This window comes from Spea bombifrons, chromosome 5, assembly GCF_027358695.1.
Source record: "Spea bombifrons isolate aSpeBom1 chromosome 5, aSpeBom1.2.pri, whole genome shotgun sequence".
Taxonomy (NCBI): domain Eukaryota; kingdom Metazoa; phylum Chordata; class Amphibia; order Anura; family Pelobatidae; genus Spea; species Spea bombifrons.
The window spans coordinates 11337040-11355186 of record NC_071091.1 but is presented as its reverse complement, the minus strand read 5'-3'; the positions used below and the strand labels follow the sequence as shown (position 1 = coordinate 11355186).

Sequence of the window (18147 nt, the reverse complement as noted above, 5' to 3'; positions counted from 1 at the left end):
GAGAATGAAGCACGGCTGCCCCCACTGAGCCACTTCTTTCGTTATGGTGGAAACCGGCATGCTCCGATACTAGATACATGCCCCGGTATACTTTGTAGGGGTGATTCTAGAAATGGGGCAGGACCCAGTAATGTTAAATATACAGCCGTCACATACACTTTAACTCATACAATCGCTCGGCGGTCCCTTTAAGTCTGCATTACATCCCCATTGCGAATGCATGGGGAGATTCTGTAGAATCCGGTCTGAATTTGCCCCTTCCTCCTCTCATGCATTAGAAAAACATCCCTCATTTATTTCCAATCAGTGGAGAGAATCATCGTAATTCATTAAAAATAATGCATATTAAGCTGTTCAGGAAGTACTGTAATAGGCATGATTATTTGTGAAAGATCTCCCTGGGACATTAAACTGCCCCTTCCACTGTTCAAATGTCATTTCATTCCTCCCAAAATTTCAACTGCCAAAGAGTGTCACCTTTGATTTAGGGCATGTCGTTTCCCGAGGCCGTTTCTGTTTTGTGACCCAATAATATAGGTTTACGTAACATTACGAATAATGTATTGTATTCACACATTTCAAATTAGAAATTCATTCATTCAATTTCCACTGTCTGCATACGCATTAATATGATTTCCAGGTCTGGGAAATACTCATACGCAGAAAATATTCAAAGCTCCTGAGAAATAACAGGGGTCAAAGAAAGACAGAGGGACTTGGGTCCAAAACAGGGACACTTGGGTGGTATGCGTTGACAAGCCCCAATCACTTACAGCCTGCCAATCGGGGAGGCATGCTCCAGTGGTAAAAATAGTGAAATATTCCATCACAAATACTACATTAGCCGGAGTACTATTATTATTATTACACATTTAATGACTTGTTCGTATGGGAAGGGAAAAAAAATTAAAATAGAAAAATATGGCAGAAACCTTCTTTTGAGTAACTACCCCCTCGCCCGGGCTGCAGTTTCTAGAGGCTCGACATTCTTGACATCAGAGTGGAAAAATTTACTGTCGGTCTAGAGAAATCCAATATTGCCATTCTTGTCATATCCCTCATAGCTTCATTAATAGGACATGTCTGTGGAAGCCATAAAGCCCTGCTAAATGATTAAAAAATCTGGCCTTTGTGTTACATCACTTCTACATTCTTGAATTCACTAACTGTCTGTAAACATAAAACGAATGCCTACCTTATAAAATGGGAACTCTGTGTGTATTTTCATTAAATAATTGTCTGTATTTGTGCAACAAAGTCAGCTCGAGGAAAAATAATCCCTTTACTGCAACCAAGGGGTCTTAAACACTAAAGAACATAGATCCCAAAGCCCAGAACAACACTGTAAAGTTTAACGGCATTCATAAAAAGGACAGAGCAATTCTTGCATTTTCCATTCTATTCTTACATGTCAGAAGAAGTCAGAAAATGAGACAGATTCAGGCCGGATCGCTACACGGACCCCAGAACCCGCCAGCGCTCCCGTCCCAGAAACGCAGTCACGCGCCGCAGGCGTATGCTAATGATGGAGCGTTTAATTAGCATACGAGGCCAAAATTGGATGCGCATCGACTTTCAGCAGTAACATTAATGTTTGCTTCGGAATTGCGATCAGACAGTAAATGCCTCTAAAAATTATATACAAATTAATTAAAATCTTAACCAAATAACGAATTAACTGAATTGAAGGAAGACATATTATACCAACCATGCCTGTAAGGAAACCTACATACACCTTCATTTACGGGACCTCGTGCATTCAAAGGGCCAGATTTTATATATATATATATATATATACACACTAACATCCAAAAGTTTGGGGTCACGTAGAAACGTCCTTGTTTTAGAAAGAACAGCAAATTTTGTCCATTAAAATTACATATGGATCAGAATCCAGCGCAGACAGGGTTAATGTTGTAAATGACTGCGTACAGAGGGCCTTTATCACTCCTGTGTTCCGATGGCACTTTGTGTTCGCTGATCCACGAGAAAACCCCTTTGCAGTTATGTTACAGCCAGAAATTTCCTGGTTTTCCATTGAAGCAGCTAAGTGACCCCAAACTTTTGAACACTAGTGTGTGTTAAGGAAATAAATTCCAGTGGGTGTAATAAAGTGGGGTTTTTTTGAGGACAGATAGGGCTCTCTTTTGAGACCATTTCTAGAGACTTAACCTTTTGCAAAGACAATCTTGATTATAAGAAAAGGTGATTTCTTTTGGAAGAAAAAAAAAACGGGGCAAATAAGGTAGTATCAGCGGCTGATCATTCCTCTAATAAATGTGTAGCGTTACTGGGCAAAGGGTTACACATCGGCCTGAAAATCTTGGGTTCTTCCCAGCCCTGGAGAACTGGGACAGACACCCCGCGACTAAACAAACCACTTACAAAAAGAATGGCGCAAACACATGCGCACTCTGCGTAGAGCGAGCAAATATTTAAAAAGGGAGAACAAACACAATCAATACAGCGCAGACATCTTTCAAGTTCATGGAAAAAGGGCAAGATTCAGCTGCTGTAATGAGAGTCGGCTTTCAAATGATTATTCCATCTGAACAAACAGACGGGGAGCACATCAGGAAGCCATTACATACGCAGATGGAGACGGACAGGGACACCGGACCTTTAACACGGCCCTAATCCACTGTGCTGCTGGACTCGTCAGAAACAGTAGTAAGAAGCTTCTTATACAAAAGGATATTTTTTTTTTATTGTTTCCATACTTCTGCTTCAGATGATAAATGAAACTAGACTGCAGGGAGACAGTTCGTAGCGTTTATAAACCGGCATACAATCGTCATTCGAGACGGTTGGAAGATTGACGAGTGAATGAAGGGTGTCAATAGAATAAAGAAGCGTGCTGCCCTTCCGGTCTGCTTACCTGTGTCACCCTCTGCTCCTGTCGATAAAGCTGGCATGATTGCGGAATATCACACAGCACTGTTACGCCGCTAAGCCGCTGCCAGAAAGCAACGGTCTGCCTCCGGCCAAAACGTCAACCGAGATTTACGCGACTGGAAAAGCTTTCCCCTAGAAAGAAACAGAAAGAGAATTTGTTCAATAAAGTGGGTTGTTAAGCTGTAAATTATGACATTTCAAACACGTCAAAAATCTATTTAATAAGTTGACATAGTTTGCGACTCAAAGGAGCGATATAGAAATACATCATCGGCGCGCGGAGGGGGCCAATTATCATCTTGAAGTACGTGTAGAGTGAAAAGCATCTGATTTCGGTTCAGGTACTTAAATCAAGGAAAATATAATTATGTGCGATTAGACCGAGAAGACAAGGCTAATAATAGGAAAGTAAATGTAATGGCTGGGGTGAAATGCCTCGTCTGATCAAGGCTTTTTCTACTTCGCCTCAATATTTTTTATTATGATTTATTTTTTATTTTTTTTTAGATCGGGATATCCAGTACGTATGATTCTTGAAAATATGTTATTAGTTAAGCCACAGTTTGTAAGATCCTACAGGGGTCAGTGAAAGCGGCAGCTCCCGACATCAACATCGCTGAACGTTAATGAAAGGCTGGGGGGCAGGGGGGGCCCATCAGGAGAAATTGCAACCTGCGAGGAGTGAAGGATAATTAGGAAGATAACCGATAACTTAAAAGGTTATATCATCTTTCTGATAGGATAAGCAAATTGCCAGGAAAAGTAATAATTTGTCATACTTATGTTAACAGACATAAGAACTGCATGTTTCACTATAATGGACTCGAATATGCAATTATAAGGAACACAGTTTTTGGTCCCTTTTCAAGCATCACGTTACAAGCTAGTTTTCCTAGTTTGTAAAAGAACCTTCCGATTACCAAATGAACTAATGTGCATTAATGTGTGTAAACACATATCGGTGTCTGCGCTGGGGGGACTATACCTCCTGGACTGGCCCGGATCTGTCCTATACCCCCGATAAACCGCACCATGGCCCATTCCACAGAATTAACTTAAAAAATGTGGTTTAATCACTAAAGGAAGAGCTGAATGGGGAAATGGTTTCAACTCCTTGACTTTACTATACATTATGAAGGCCCAATTCCATTGAGCTTTTTGACTGGCCCTTTATAATGTATAATTCAATCAGCGAGGTATCACCAAAAAGTCTCCCGACCCATTCAATTATGCTTTATACAGAGACAGCTCAGCCCTTCTTGCTGGAAAACCAGTGGTGGCTCTTCATAATGAATAGTGACATGATGGAGCTGAAACTGTAACACTCCCTTTAATGAATAAACCTTGAAGGCTGTGCTATACACATGGTCACTGCATTATATGTTGGTATGTATGTATATATGTACGTATGTGTGGCCGGGCTAACCCAGATGTTGCAGCACACAATAGTTTTCAAACAACAAACACACACACAAGTACCATGCACACTGCGGGTGATTTACAAGTACGCAGAGCATATTAAGAGGTAAAACAGTAAACGTCCATGTGCATCTGAACGTCATACCCTCACTGGGTTTGGCCATAACTGGGCGCTTTCCCTCCTATGTAAACCAAATGCATGCATGTGATTCCTGGACAATTGGCATTAAGTGTGTCCGGACACCCATTACAGCAGGGCTCCGCAAAACTCGGGTGCCAGGTCATCATGGCCACTAGAAATCACTTCCCAGCACACAAGGTTTGCGGCAGGTGTCCGCAGGGTGAGAGGAGGAATAGTGTATGCATACGTATATTATAATGTCAGAATCAGTGTGTACATGTACAGTGCTGGAGTCTGTGTGCGTAAATGTTTAGTGCCAGAGTTAGCGTGTCTACTGTATTGTAGTGCCAGATTCTGTGTGTATATAAATATATGTATCGTGTTAGCATGTATTTGCATATGTTGCGTGTGTGTTACTGTATGGCATTAGCATGGGTGTGTATATGTCAGCGTATAGTGTTAAAATGCATGTATTAGTGTACGGTGGGTTAGTGGCATCTGGGAGATGGAGGGGCAGGAGATTGCGTCACGTGATGCGTAGAAACAGCAACGATACCCGGAAGAGCTGTGGCAAGAACAGCCAGATATATTTCAGGTAGATTCATGTTGCTTTATTTACGTTTAATAATGTACCAATACATTAAATAATTGAAGAAAATTCAATACCATGAACAACAACTTGATTTATATAAATATATATTAAAAACGATAGGTTTTATATTAAGAGGACTTATGATAGCGGATCATCACCTAAAACAGAAGGGAGAGGGGTGATATGATCGAAACTTTAAATACATGAAAACGAAACCATAATTGGAAGAAGAAGAAAAACCCCAAAAAACTGGCTCCTACATTTCCTGGCTGGCTCCTAGACCAAAACTAAAATTTGTCGACCCCTGCATTACAGAGTATGTACGATGAGTTTAGTTTGCAGTATTTTTTATTGGGGTTTAAAATGTTCCTGAGTCGTAAAAAAACACCTCATGGGTTTTGAAACCTTAGAAGGCTGAAATCGGTCTACTTCCAAAGTGGTTAATACACAGATTGGATATCCCCCTAAGATCGTTGACTTGTACAAAGAAACAGAAGTTGTTTGGCCCTGGCCAAATACATGAACTCCTTCTTGTTTGGTTAAAGCCTCATGCAAAATATACCTAGCTCCGAAAAATATGCCACGGAAATGACCCCGGGCAGCAATATGGTTTTGCCTTCATTTGTTTGCTTGCCGGCTCCAAAGGTGCACCATCATATATAATGTAAAAAAACAAAACCTTGCATTGTGTTTTAACCTTGCAAAGGTAACACTACGGTAAAGTAGTAGACTCCTCGGCTAACCTAGACTGACTATTTGTGGTTTATTAATTGGGAATAAACCAATTAACTATATTACGCAAAGTCAGCCAATACTTACAGTAAGGTTGGCCTTCATAATAGACAATGAGCCTGGCGAGAGCAAACGTTGCTGAAAACATCATATCGTATGTTGACATGAGACATATCGTAGATGGTGACTCCATATAACCATACCTAGGAGCTCTTGGCTTCTAAACCACATGTGAGCATTGGTACGGGAGATGCTCCAAATGCTGTCGCCCAAGAAATAATGAATCTCAAAGTCAAACTTCTGTAGTGATAGAAAATAAACAGGCTACAACTGCCAAGATTACATTTGGAAGATCTCTGGAGATCCCCTGTAAGATCCGGATAAGACATTCTGCCAGTTATAACAATCACGCTAGACAGCTGGTTTTGCTAAGGCCAAGCGTTCTTGTTCACAACCAATATATACAAAGGAATTGTTCTATTAACCGGAGACGGGATGTTTGTTTATTTTAATATAGAGTTTCCTCTTATTAATAATTCATATATTATATTCTGCCATCATTTCTTCACACAAGGGAAGTTGGTCATTATTTATTGACCGTACTCATATTCGGCACATTTTAACATTAAATATCTAGATTCTTAAATTCAGATCTCTCGGAAAAGATACTTTATAAGTCAAGGATGAACAAACTTAAATTAGGTACAACTATGTTCTTTCCACCCCAACGTTGTCTGAAAGGACAAATTCGCCTGAAGACCGTACATCTCCAGATCAGCTTGTGGAACTGTGCCTTGCAGCGTATAAATAGTCATCTTCACTTTCTCTTGTCTGGATCTGCATGATTATTTCTGGCCATTAAACTTATCTCTCCCCTACTGTTCGGTTCACGATTGTTGTCGGGGCAGCCTTCAGATCTTACATTAAATTTGTTATTTTTGGCGCCTTTTGTCGCAGATCTTCACTTTCCTGAAGTGAAATAAGGGGTTATTATTAAACTAAATAACCAAAAGCAAAACCTTTTTAGGTCTGACCTTGTATTAGTTCACGTATTTCCTTGGAGATTAAAACAGAAATTGTGTTATTTTCTACAAGGCCGCGTGATCGAGACTTTCAAGTGGCATTTTATGAACTATGACAAAATAAAACTCAAACATGTGAAAATTACCTACATTTAACCTAAAAATAATAACACTGTGGAAATAGGCTGCATGAAGCAACGGCAAAGGGAATTCCAAAGTTAATAAAAGTGGAGCGAAACCCAACTACCGGGTGAACTTAATAAAGTAACCTTCAAACTCTCGGAAGGGGCGAGATAAGGGAAACGCTCTAATTTTGGCATTTTACCGTTTTACAGAGGAAGGCTGCTTAACCGATGAGCAAAACAGTCTATAACACGGCGGTTTGCAACGGAATAAATAGACTTGCTCAATAAAACTTGTTATATACATTCGGGTATGCAACACGTCCAAGAAACATGATGTGCAGAAAGAATTAAAAACTGTGCAAAACAGAAGAAAAACGTCTGAAATTCAGAGTAGAACGAAAGGAAGGAGGTCAGGAAACTCACTGAACACATCATTTGGCAACACAACAAGGTAATAACCACACTTGGTTTGACTGAGCCGATGATTCATTCTTGTGATTCCCCAAATATTCTTATTAAAAAGTATGCTTTTCCTCCGGTAGTGACAAGGTGATTACTCAGCTCGGAAGATAAAGTGAAGCGGAGCGTTGGAGAGGTAACCGCTGAATGGTGACAGAGGTTTCTGTATTTTGTCAGGTCTACAGAACATGAAGACAAACGTCAAGCCAGAGACCTCTCCAGAAAAACACAGCCTTCGCCAAGGACACGCTGTACGGACGGAGCGAGATTGTGCTTCAAACCGTCCTCCATCCACGTAACGACCTTTAAGGCGGAAAGGAGTGCTGCTCCAGGGTTTGTACCTTGACAAGGCTTCATAGTCACCTTTGACGTGATAAATAACAGGTAAATACTCACCGGCACGAGTGCGCTCCACATGTTTCTAAGTTTTCTCATTGTCTAAAACCACTCAGCGACTGGGTGACCCGCCGTTCCCTCCGCACAAGATGCTCCTTAAGGTCCCCTATAATGCTTCGCTATTACCATCTACCCTGCGTTAAGCCTTTAATATAAAAGGTGTCCTTTGGGAGGCATGCTAACCGCATACAGAGGTCAGACCAGGATTATTATATCCCCAGACACCATTATAAAAAGAGGCAAAGTTGCGTTGCAGCGTTAACCTGTTCAATGCCAGGGAAAGTGCACAAGAGGCTTACCAAAGAGGTGGGGGGGGCATATGTCTCCTTTTTGGGGGCTATTTAGAAATTTCTTATGAGTTTGTGATCACAAATATAGCCACCATGTCCACATTCAAAGGTTACTGTCCATAGTAATTTGTAATGTATTTATTTTTTCTTACTGTACTCGTTTCTCTAGCTTCACTCGCTTTCATTTTAATTTTATGTTATGATGGGATTGTGCTGCCTAGGAAGAGGGTAAACACAGGAGCCAGTGCTGGGCCTGGCCCTTTATAATTTACGGTTACGTATATTGCTGGCAAGGCCCCAGTTCATATCATTTGCACAAAGTCAAAACAAAGGATTATAATTAAACCAACACAGACAAGAAATAACACACTCATTTTCACTACACTAAATATATAAGACCATAGCAGAGTGTAACTCAAATAGACGTACGCACCTACACAACCCTAAAGCCACCGAACAAATTAAAATTTAAGAAACGTAAATAAATATATATTTCATGCATTAAATATACTAAAAATTGTAATTCAGAAATGTAACTAGCATATGACACCAAGTTATATAAAGGGCATATAATTATTATATACACTTACCGGTACAGTTTTATATCTATAAAAATGGTACAAACGTGTGCTTTTAAAGTTTTGAATAACTTGCACATTTAAAAAAAAATGTAAAAAAAAAATAAACCATCCGACTTTCAATATATTTTTATTTACTAAATGTATTCAAATATCATAAGCACACATTCAATAATTTATAGATGATTAATTAATATACATACCGAACGTATTGAATACTTGTATGAATGTATGATAATATACCAAATGTACTAGTAAAGACACATATATACATACACACATTATATATATATATATATATATAAATATATATATATATATATATATAAATATATATATATATATATATATATATAAAATATGACATATACATACAGACACACACTTTTGTGTATGGGCAGATCACATGATCACTAGTAAAATACTCCCAATCTATGGAATAAAACGTTTTTTTGAATTATTTTTATTTCCAAACCAGCAAATGAAGCGACATTTTTGCTCTGATGATGCTGTTTATTTTGGCCCCGTTACCCGCGTACCCGTTGGAATTTGGTGTCAGAAGCCAGTCAGAGGTATTACTGACTGCTGTATGGAATCAATTTGCCGCAGCACAGAAATACCAGCTGTTACAGTATGTCCTGAGAGGGATTACCGAATATTCTTAAATTGAAGTTCAATCCATCTTTCCATAAAAAGTATAAGTTAAAGCCAGGAACGTAACGGCAGTATCAAGTGCACCTGAGGCATTTACAATACCCAGCAGAATTGTTACAACCAGCCTTTAAAAAAAGAGCTCTTTTTGAAATTTCATTATTCCAGTTGTTCCTTGCTTCTATATATCACACTGTATCAGATTTTTTTGGCATATACTATGTGGAAACAGTGATATGTTAAATGCACTGATACATTGTTGAATTTCCACCAGGCCCTTAGTAACCTCTCAGACTCCTGTAGCACTGCTGACATCTAGTGGCCAAAATGATGCATAACCATGAGTCTTGGCAGAAGTACAGACTGGTGTCTCTCAGGGTTCTTTTTTCCTGTGCCCAAAGGCATGTTCTTGTGCCCACATGGTATATGGTCACACACATGCATGTATACATCCAGTGCCTCGCACATACATGAGCACATGGATAGACAACCTCCTTCATACATGAAGTTAATATCCGAACCCATGTACCAGCATTGCCTTTATGTATACATTCCACCAGGTGATTGGGGGACAGCATGTGCCATCTGTTTTCAGTCCCCCCTATTGTTCAGGCTGCTGGGGAAGGGTCTCTGTGGTAGGAGGCTGCCCTCGTGTTGACATTTCACCAGCTCTCTGATTTTAATTCTAGGACCCATAACAAGGATGCCCAAAAGCAGTAAAGCCCGAGGTGGCAGCTGCCGTTAAGAATTGCTCAAGGATCTCCGCAGCATGAATACAATAGACTGACATCCAGGACCTCGGTTCGGCATTATTGTAAGATTTATACACAGTACCCAGCTCTCCTCAAACTCAGAAACAGGGTGCATGTTATACAGAGGTAAAGAATAACAGGCTCTCAGAAGGCCACTGTTCTTGCCAGGAACTTTGTATGTTGGTGCCAAAAGGCTAGGTGGCCAGCTCACGAGCAGCATCCTCGACTGTATCTGTATATTTCTTATTATTTGTTAACCTTCCCATTGCTTAATAAAAAAAATTAGAAGACGATATTGTATCCCTGCAGCTTATCCACAACCTTCCTTTATCTGGCTGTCCAGTTTGCTCTTTTTCCCATCCTTCTAGAAATACTAGGGACGAACGTTTAATAACATCTAGCGCTCCCACTGTATACATACACACACACACACACACACACACACACACACACACGCTTAGCTCCTACCAGCCCCAGTCAACTAGCAATTTGGAAACAGATATATAATCTGACAGCAGATGAGAACCATCCGGCGCATCTAGTCTGGCCGCTTTTCCTGATGTGACCTTAATCAGTCCATGGTCTGATTCAGGACCCCATTTACTTATTCCATGCATGTTCAAATTCCCTTACTGCATTAGCCTCTACCACTTCTGTTGGGAGGCTGTTCCACTTATCTACAGCCCTTTAGTTATAAATCAAAATGTATAATCCCCATACAGAAGGTAGACTCGCATGACATGTTGTTGCAATGTACAAATGCAATTGTGATGTATATAAACTTGTGTTTAGCGATCCACGGCCAGAGTTGGACAAAAAGGAACCTAGCTGTTCCCTATGATTTCCAGGCTGCCACCCAGTCACAGAACGGCACTCGCATTCCCTCGCACACAGTCTGCAGCCCTTAAGTCTTTTGTTCTCACGGGATTGTCCAGAAACCACCACAGCCCCTTGAATTACATTTACCAACAGGGAGCTCCGGGTTTTTTTAAGAAATGAAAGCAATTATTACTTTCTTTCAGAACGGCGGCTTCCAAAAACCACAAAATTGTTGCCATTCAGCTTGAACCGCACACTTAAAGCAGCCGTGCTCTCGGTTCTCTTATAGGGAATAAAAAGCAGCGTGTCTCTGAAACGCTTTCAAGCAGTGCAGCGTTTTTTACACTCACTGCATCCCTACAAAATAGTTGAATCGCTTTTAGGAAAACATGACCATCTGAACAGCAGAATGTGTTTTTAGAGCAGAAAAATCCACAACTTGGCCTTTATAGCCTCCTCCGAACCACGGAACAAATCTATTGTGCTTGTCCTTAATCCCCAATTACAGCTAAAACAAGCTCAAGAATTCAAACCACTGCATTCCAGCACGTGCGCTAAGGTTTAACCCTCTAGATCCAAACGGGGTCTGCGGGGCCAGCGATTGTACACCTGCTGTTTCATTATAATACATTGAAACAATGAGCAGATTTTGTCGAGAGTGTGGTAGTTAAGTGGAATATCCTTCCAGCGGAAGCGGTAGATGCAACTATGGAGAAGCAATGTAAGACTGCATGATATAACGTGAGAACATAAAGATATCCTGAACATGAGACAAGACAATGCAAGGATTGAGGACTTCGAGAAGGTGGGAAACCTAACATCCCTGAATACACCGCGCACCTATACTAAAATACACTTAGTAACATTCTTATGCACCCACACACACTAACGTATTTATACACCCACACAGTGACATACACTAGAGGACTGCATTGCGAGGCGGGTCCCGCGAGTGGTCTTGCTGGGGTTGCGGGTGGTCAGGCACTGTACCTGCAGGTCCCGGTAATCCCGCACAGTCCCGCACGGCTGCCTTCTTGCTGCTCCCTCGCAGTGTCTCCTCTCTTGCTCTTACCAGGAACAAAACTGAGTCACGTGATGTGATGTCACTTCCCGTTACTGCGCCTTGTTCCTGGGCAGAGCAAGAGAAGAGACACTGCGAGGGAGCAACTTGAGGGCAGCCTTGCGGGACTGCGCGGGAAATCTGCAGTTCAGGTAAGAAGGTGGGCTTAATTGCCCACAAATGTGGCGGGAGTGGGTGGGATTGGAACACACACATTGCAAGAGCGGGATTGGGCAAGAAATCAGCGGGAGCGGGATTAAAAAAGCAGTCCCACACAGGGCTCTAACATACACCCACACACTAACACACACTAACACACACTGGAAGAGGATAGGCTCAGGATGGCGCATTTTCTGCCTGCTCCCTCTTGGCCCTCACATGTCTGTGTCAGGAAACGACATCATTTCCTTGTGCTCAGCATGCTGGGCCAGAGAGCACGGGCCAGCAGTATGTATGGTATGCCGACAGGGGGTGTTTGCGGAACTGGACAGGGGGCTTTGTTGCAGAAAGTACAGGGCTCCCACGCAAAACCCTAAGAACCAGCAAGGGATTTTATGGTATGGTTTATGGCAACCTGGGCCCTGGGTTTGCGGAGCCCTGCGTTAGCCTCACAATCACTGCATGATCCTTAACCTAAGCGAATAGGTTTGCTTTACCAAACATAGCCTATGGAAGGAGTAACAACCGGGCAACATAATCCTCATCCAATAAAGAAAGGTAGGAAGATTACCTGGCCTCTTCTTCAGAATACATGCAATTATTGTGACATTATTATTCTAGGCATTCCCTTGGATAATATTAACCTGCTTTGGAACTTATCTCCAGGATAACTAAGCACGTCTTCTCTGTAATAAAAAAATGCATAACCATCACTGGTTAAAACAAACATCTAGGGTCCCTAAATTAACCATTTTTCTCCTCATTTTATATTCTGTATAGAAAGCATAGAAAAGTGATATTCAGGAACAACGTAGAAACGTATAACTTATTTTATATAGCGCCATCATATTCCGCAGAGCTGTACAACGGATAGACAGAGCATAAGTAGTAAATAATGAAACCATTTATCTTACAGAAATAAAAGGTAAGGAGGGTTCTTTTGGAGAATTCAGTCCCCTATCAGTTCCATACTGTTCCTCTATCACCTTCCTTACTCTGAGGGATCAATTCGTCCTATGAGCTGCTGAACAACCAAAAATATATGTTCTTTTTTTTTTTCCAAAAAAATTATTTGTAAACAATAGCATTGTTGTAGATCCAAATATAGAGCGGGATAAGAAAGAAAAAGTGGAAGAGAGAGAACGAAAATAGCCACAATAAATCATAGCCGTGTTGCATATCTAGGAGAAATTTGCTGAAGATATAACAAGAAGAGTCTTTACAGAAATCATCACAAAGTCTCCTCTAAACTCAATAAAGATAAGGACGCAGCGCCGCGTGGTAGGGCTTTTATTACTTCTTACGTACTTTTCTAGAGGGTAATGCTCCTAGAATCCCGCTCTGTAATAATATCCAGCTGAATTTCCGCACAGCCCCCAGCTTTTAGCGCTTGCATCTATGAAAGCGCTCCATGTCCCCCTAATCATGGTCCTTCACATCGCAGTCTAGACAGCATTAACTACAGGTTCTCCTATTGCCAAAAGCAGAAATCGCAGACACCGAATGCATTGAGATTTTGCCTATACATCGGAGCGATACTGATCTGGAAAATTCATAAAAGTATTTAGCTGTGAATAATGTTTAGTGTTCTAACAATCACTGGAATAGGAAGACAAAAAGCCTTTTTAACCGTCTAGAAAGTAATGTTCTCTACAATGCCCAATAAACATTTATTGCTTTCCTATCATATATTTAGCGTTTTAGCTGCAGAAAAGTTTCCGAATACACAAAATGTTGAAAGGAGGAGCACTAAATAGGCATTCTAGATGCACGATGACCTTCCTATCCTTGTTACTGATGGATCATATATGCTTTACAATGTAATTAAACATAAAACCAGGAAAAGAATTAGAAGGAGGAAAAATAATCTGAGAACTTCACATTACCCAAGAGCAATAAAAATGTATATATATATATATATATATATATTGGGGGAGCTTCCTTCTGAATGGTTCAGCGGTTTTCTCTTTCTAACTTATACCGCAGTGGAGTAATGGGAAATAAAAGCATTTTTAATATATATTATATAATATTATAAATATATATTTATATTAACTGCCTTGTTAAACAGGTGTAACACTCTTACAACAAAACCCTTTCTGTCTGGGGGCTGCGTCCATGTTACTCTTTACAAAACTTTTCAACCCCTGCTTAGTGTAATTTGGAGAAACGTATGTCGAGTATGGATTATTATTTCAATCTCCAGAACACAAAACACATATTAAAAAATAATTGTGAATGGATAGATTGATCTACAAAGTCTGGTTAATTGGTTTCATTTTTTCTCATAACAAAAAGATTCTTGAATAGTATATTCTGGTTAAGACATTGCTGTAAGTGTTCGGCGTGATCGGCATGGTGGGGGAGATTTCATATTTTAGTGGAATATAACCCTGTATTTTTATTTCACCGGTGAATTGCATGATAACTCACATATCCTCCTTTCCCACAGGTTTAAAGGCATTGCTGTTATTTACCTGTACGTTTCACCTGCCATGTGTACTGTGCTGTACATTAGACTAATCACCACCATATCAAACACAGCAACTAACTGCATGCGGATGAAGATAGAGCTCTTTAGGTCACTAGAAAGGAGCTAGAGCTATTTTCTGCGCATGTAGTTCTAGATAATGACTACACATACACAGCAGAGGGCGCTGTTGCTTAAGGCATTGAAGAAATAGACTGCTTTCACAAACTCTGCTGTAACTTTTACCTACCGATTCAGTGAAACAAAAGCACATATCATGGGGCGTAGATACTGATTCAGGAGTCTGCAGAACATTTCAGCCGGCCCTGAATAATGTATACCTCAATCAGAGAGAACTTCTATCATATATGCCTCATACAGGGCCAATGCAGAGCTTCTCACAAGACAACGAGAGGATGGCTCTTCATGATGTAAAACAAAGCAATTAAGTAGAAATTATGAACTCACATAAAGGAGGGGAATGAGTCGCCATCTGAAGACAAGGCTCAGGAACACACATATAAAGTTCCAGACAGAAGAAGAAATGGTTTTATTGCTTCCTCTTTGCCTTTGTGGCTTGCAATTTTCCTCTTCTGGTAGCCAGGTACAGCAGGGGTTATGTATATTATATATCTTTTCACCATATTAAGCCAATGGGAGGGGTACAATAATGGTAAACCGGTCATGGTAAACAGATGCTATACATCTAACTGGAATCTTCTGCTCTAGTGAATACACCTCTAAGACACTCTAATTTATATATCACCGTATAAGTGCTTTTGTGTCATTTTCCTTTTTTCTAACATTGCAATAATTTCAACAGTAAATGTGTCACTGGGAAAGACAAGCTGGTTTTAAATTTGCATTGCTAAGTATAGGAGATAAAAACCAGTATATGATTTTAAAAATAGACAAAAAACGGCTTAACCCGATTCATTTATGTTCTGCTGAGTAAATGTATTCCGTAGTACTTGGTCCGGTTTCTAGCTGAATCATTCATTATACTCCGTATTATGCTAAGCAAAGGCATTGCATCCGATCTGAAGGTTTAAACACATAAAAACAGCACGGATACACTGCAACAGCCTATCAGTGTCTGCTTTCGTGTCACATGACACACACACACACACACACACACACACACACACACACACACACAAAAGGTCCAGGTATCTGAAACCTGTCCATAGTCCCAAAACCAAGCTAGGGGTGCTAAGGGTTAATTAATCTAAATATGCAACGCCATTCACAGCACTTAATAAATATGATAAACTAGAAACATACAAAATGTCTTTTTTACAGAATCAAATTTACAAAAAGGCTAGCCCAGGAGAAAAAAAACAACCCTCGCCCCATAATAAGAAACGTACGTTATAAAACACAAGTTACAATGTAATCCACGTTTTAAAGGGCTGATCTCCTACTGCACTGTGATCTATCTCACTCCTCATTGACAGAACAGCCACAAAAACCATATCTTTGATGCTTAGAACAATATAACTATTTAGTTAACTGTGCCATATTCTATATTATAATGTATTAAGACATAATAAAAAGCCTATCCAGCTAGCCATGATACATATATGATTGTTGTACACTTATTGATTGTTTTATATCGAGTCACTGTATTCCGTAGCGATGTACAATGGATAAACAGGACATGACAAGTACTATATAACATAACAATTTGACTTACAGAAACAACAGGTGAGAAGGGCCCTGCTCAGAGAGCTTACAATCTAGTGGATCAGAGTAATGCGCCAAGAACACGTAAAGATCTCTCAGCAATGACTCGGTGGAGGTCTGAGTGCGAGAGGCTGACTTCCCACGCACTCTCCAATTATGAGTAGCGCTTGGAGGTACAAGGAACGGGAATAAAAACACTTTATTAAGACATGTTTAAGACAAGCGTCTGCCTCACCCTGCCTATTAGGAAGTTACAGGCATTAGTAGGACAGGAGTAAAAGCACCATAAAGGTGAGGCGATACATCAAGACATTCCAGGCCAGTTAAATGCACTGAGATATTGTGTCTGTTACATTCCCATTACAATGACTTATAGTTGAGATCAGGGTGAAAGGCGGACGAAGAGATAACTCTGCAGGAATGTCATTTATCCAGAAAAATTAAAAGTCAACAAGAGTTCAGAGTAAAGAAACCGATAAATCACTGGGTACGTTGAGCTGGGGGCCAAAGGCTTCTATCACTTCTCCAGGATCCTTGTTCTATGCATTAAATAAACCTAAATAATAGCCTAAAATATGTATTAGAATCCCACCTTACATGCCTGCTAACTGATCATTCACCCCCATTAAGCTACCGCCTCTATGGTAAAGTTGCTGATAGTTGTTGATTGGCTCAGGAAGCCTTTGTAAGGATGAGGAGAGGAGAAGGCAGAGAACCTCAAGACAGAATACGGATTAGATGCTGCCGGCTCAGCCTCAGGCTGCCACCGAACTAAACATCTAACAACGTTTAACAAAACAAAAAGTGGCAACATATAAGTAGTTTTAATAAAAATGTAACTATGCTACAAGCTTTAAAGGCAACAAGTAACCTTTGATTAGCAGTAGAGGCTGAGGATATGAGCAAATACTGATCAGTGATAACTATTGCATCTCACTGTGAATCTCTGTTCACGTGGACCGAGTGCAGAAGAAGCAGGATGCCGACTGTTATGTTTCTTAGAGCCCATGGGCGCAGCCCAGCCATGCCAAAGGAACCAATGGCCACCATCTTAAAAGATGCCTATTAAGAGAAGTGCCATCTATGACAACAAACACACTTTGTTCTGGACTCCCGCACTGAGGAGGAACCATCTGTCATCACAGGTTTGCCTCCAATTAAACCAACCCAACAACAACATGTATGCATGTAAACGAGGGAGAAGATCTCCAGAAGGAATTTGTTTGTGGGATTCTAATACACACCCAACGCTGAAAGACGACCACGCAAAAGACCGCATTACGATTAGAATCAAGTACTCGTGGACCGATTCTCAAACTCTGCAGAATCCTGCTAAGAGGCGAGACGCTATGTGGGACAACTCTTTGGATTAAGGTTTTCTCCACAGCAAATTCTACAGAACATTCCAGCAAGCGGAAAGCACTCACCGATACTATTACTGTTATTGTGGGGGACACGCTGCCGTCCAAACCACAGCTGTAAGCAGCGCCAGCAGCTCTCCATCGCGCTCCCTTACTTTTTCTGCACTGACCAATCTGTGTGACGCTAGAAAACATATTTGCGGCTTACGAAAGCAAAACATTATGGATACAAGAGAACATGATAACATTCAGAAGCGTAAAATGAGATTTTTCCAAATGCTATAGGAGATCTTTATAGCTTCAACGCATTCAATGGTGGTTTTTGGAAAAATACTCATAATACAAACTTGATGGAGGATAATATAACCACAAAAATAAGTCGATCTCAGAGATTGATTGCATATACGTATATATATATATAAAATTTATATTCATACACAGACTACTGTTTAAAAGTTTGGAAATTTGCTTGAATAGAGCCAAAACACCGCGCGACGAGGTTAGTGTTGTAAATGAGTATTGATGCTGGAAACGGCTGATTTTTAATGGAATATCTTCAT

General features: G+C 40.4%; 1 protein-coding gene across 1 annotated transcript in view; it reads right to left on the bottom strand.

Moving 5' to 3' along the window:
- Positions 1–18147, bottom strand: part of MPP7 (MAGUK p55 scaffold protein 7) — a 143174-nt gene that overhangs the window by 96109 nt on the left and 28918 nt on the right. Inside the window, exon 3 of the mRNA XM_053466014.1 lies at positions 2879–3027. Within this exon, the coding sequence (XP_053321989.1) occupies positions 2879–2915 (37 nt within the window). The 5' untranslated portion in view covers positions 2916–3027. The remainder of the gene's footprint in view (positions 1–2878; positions 3028–18147) is intronic.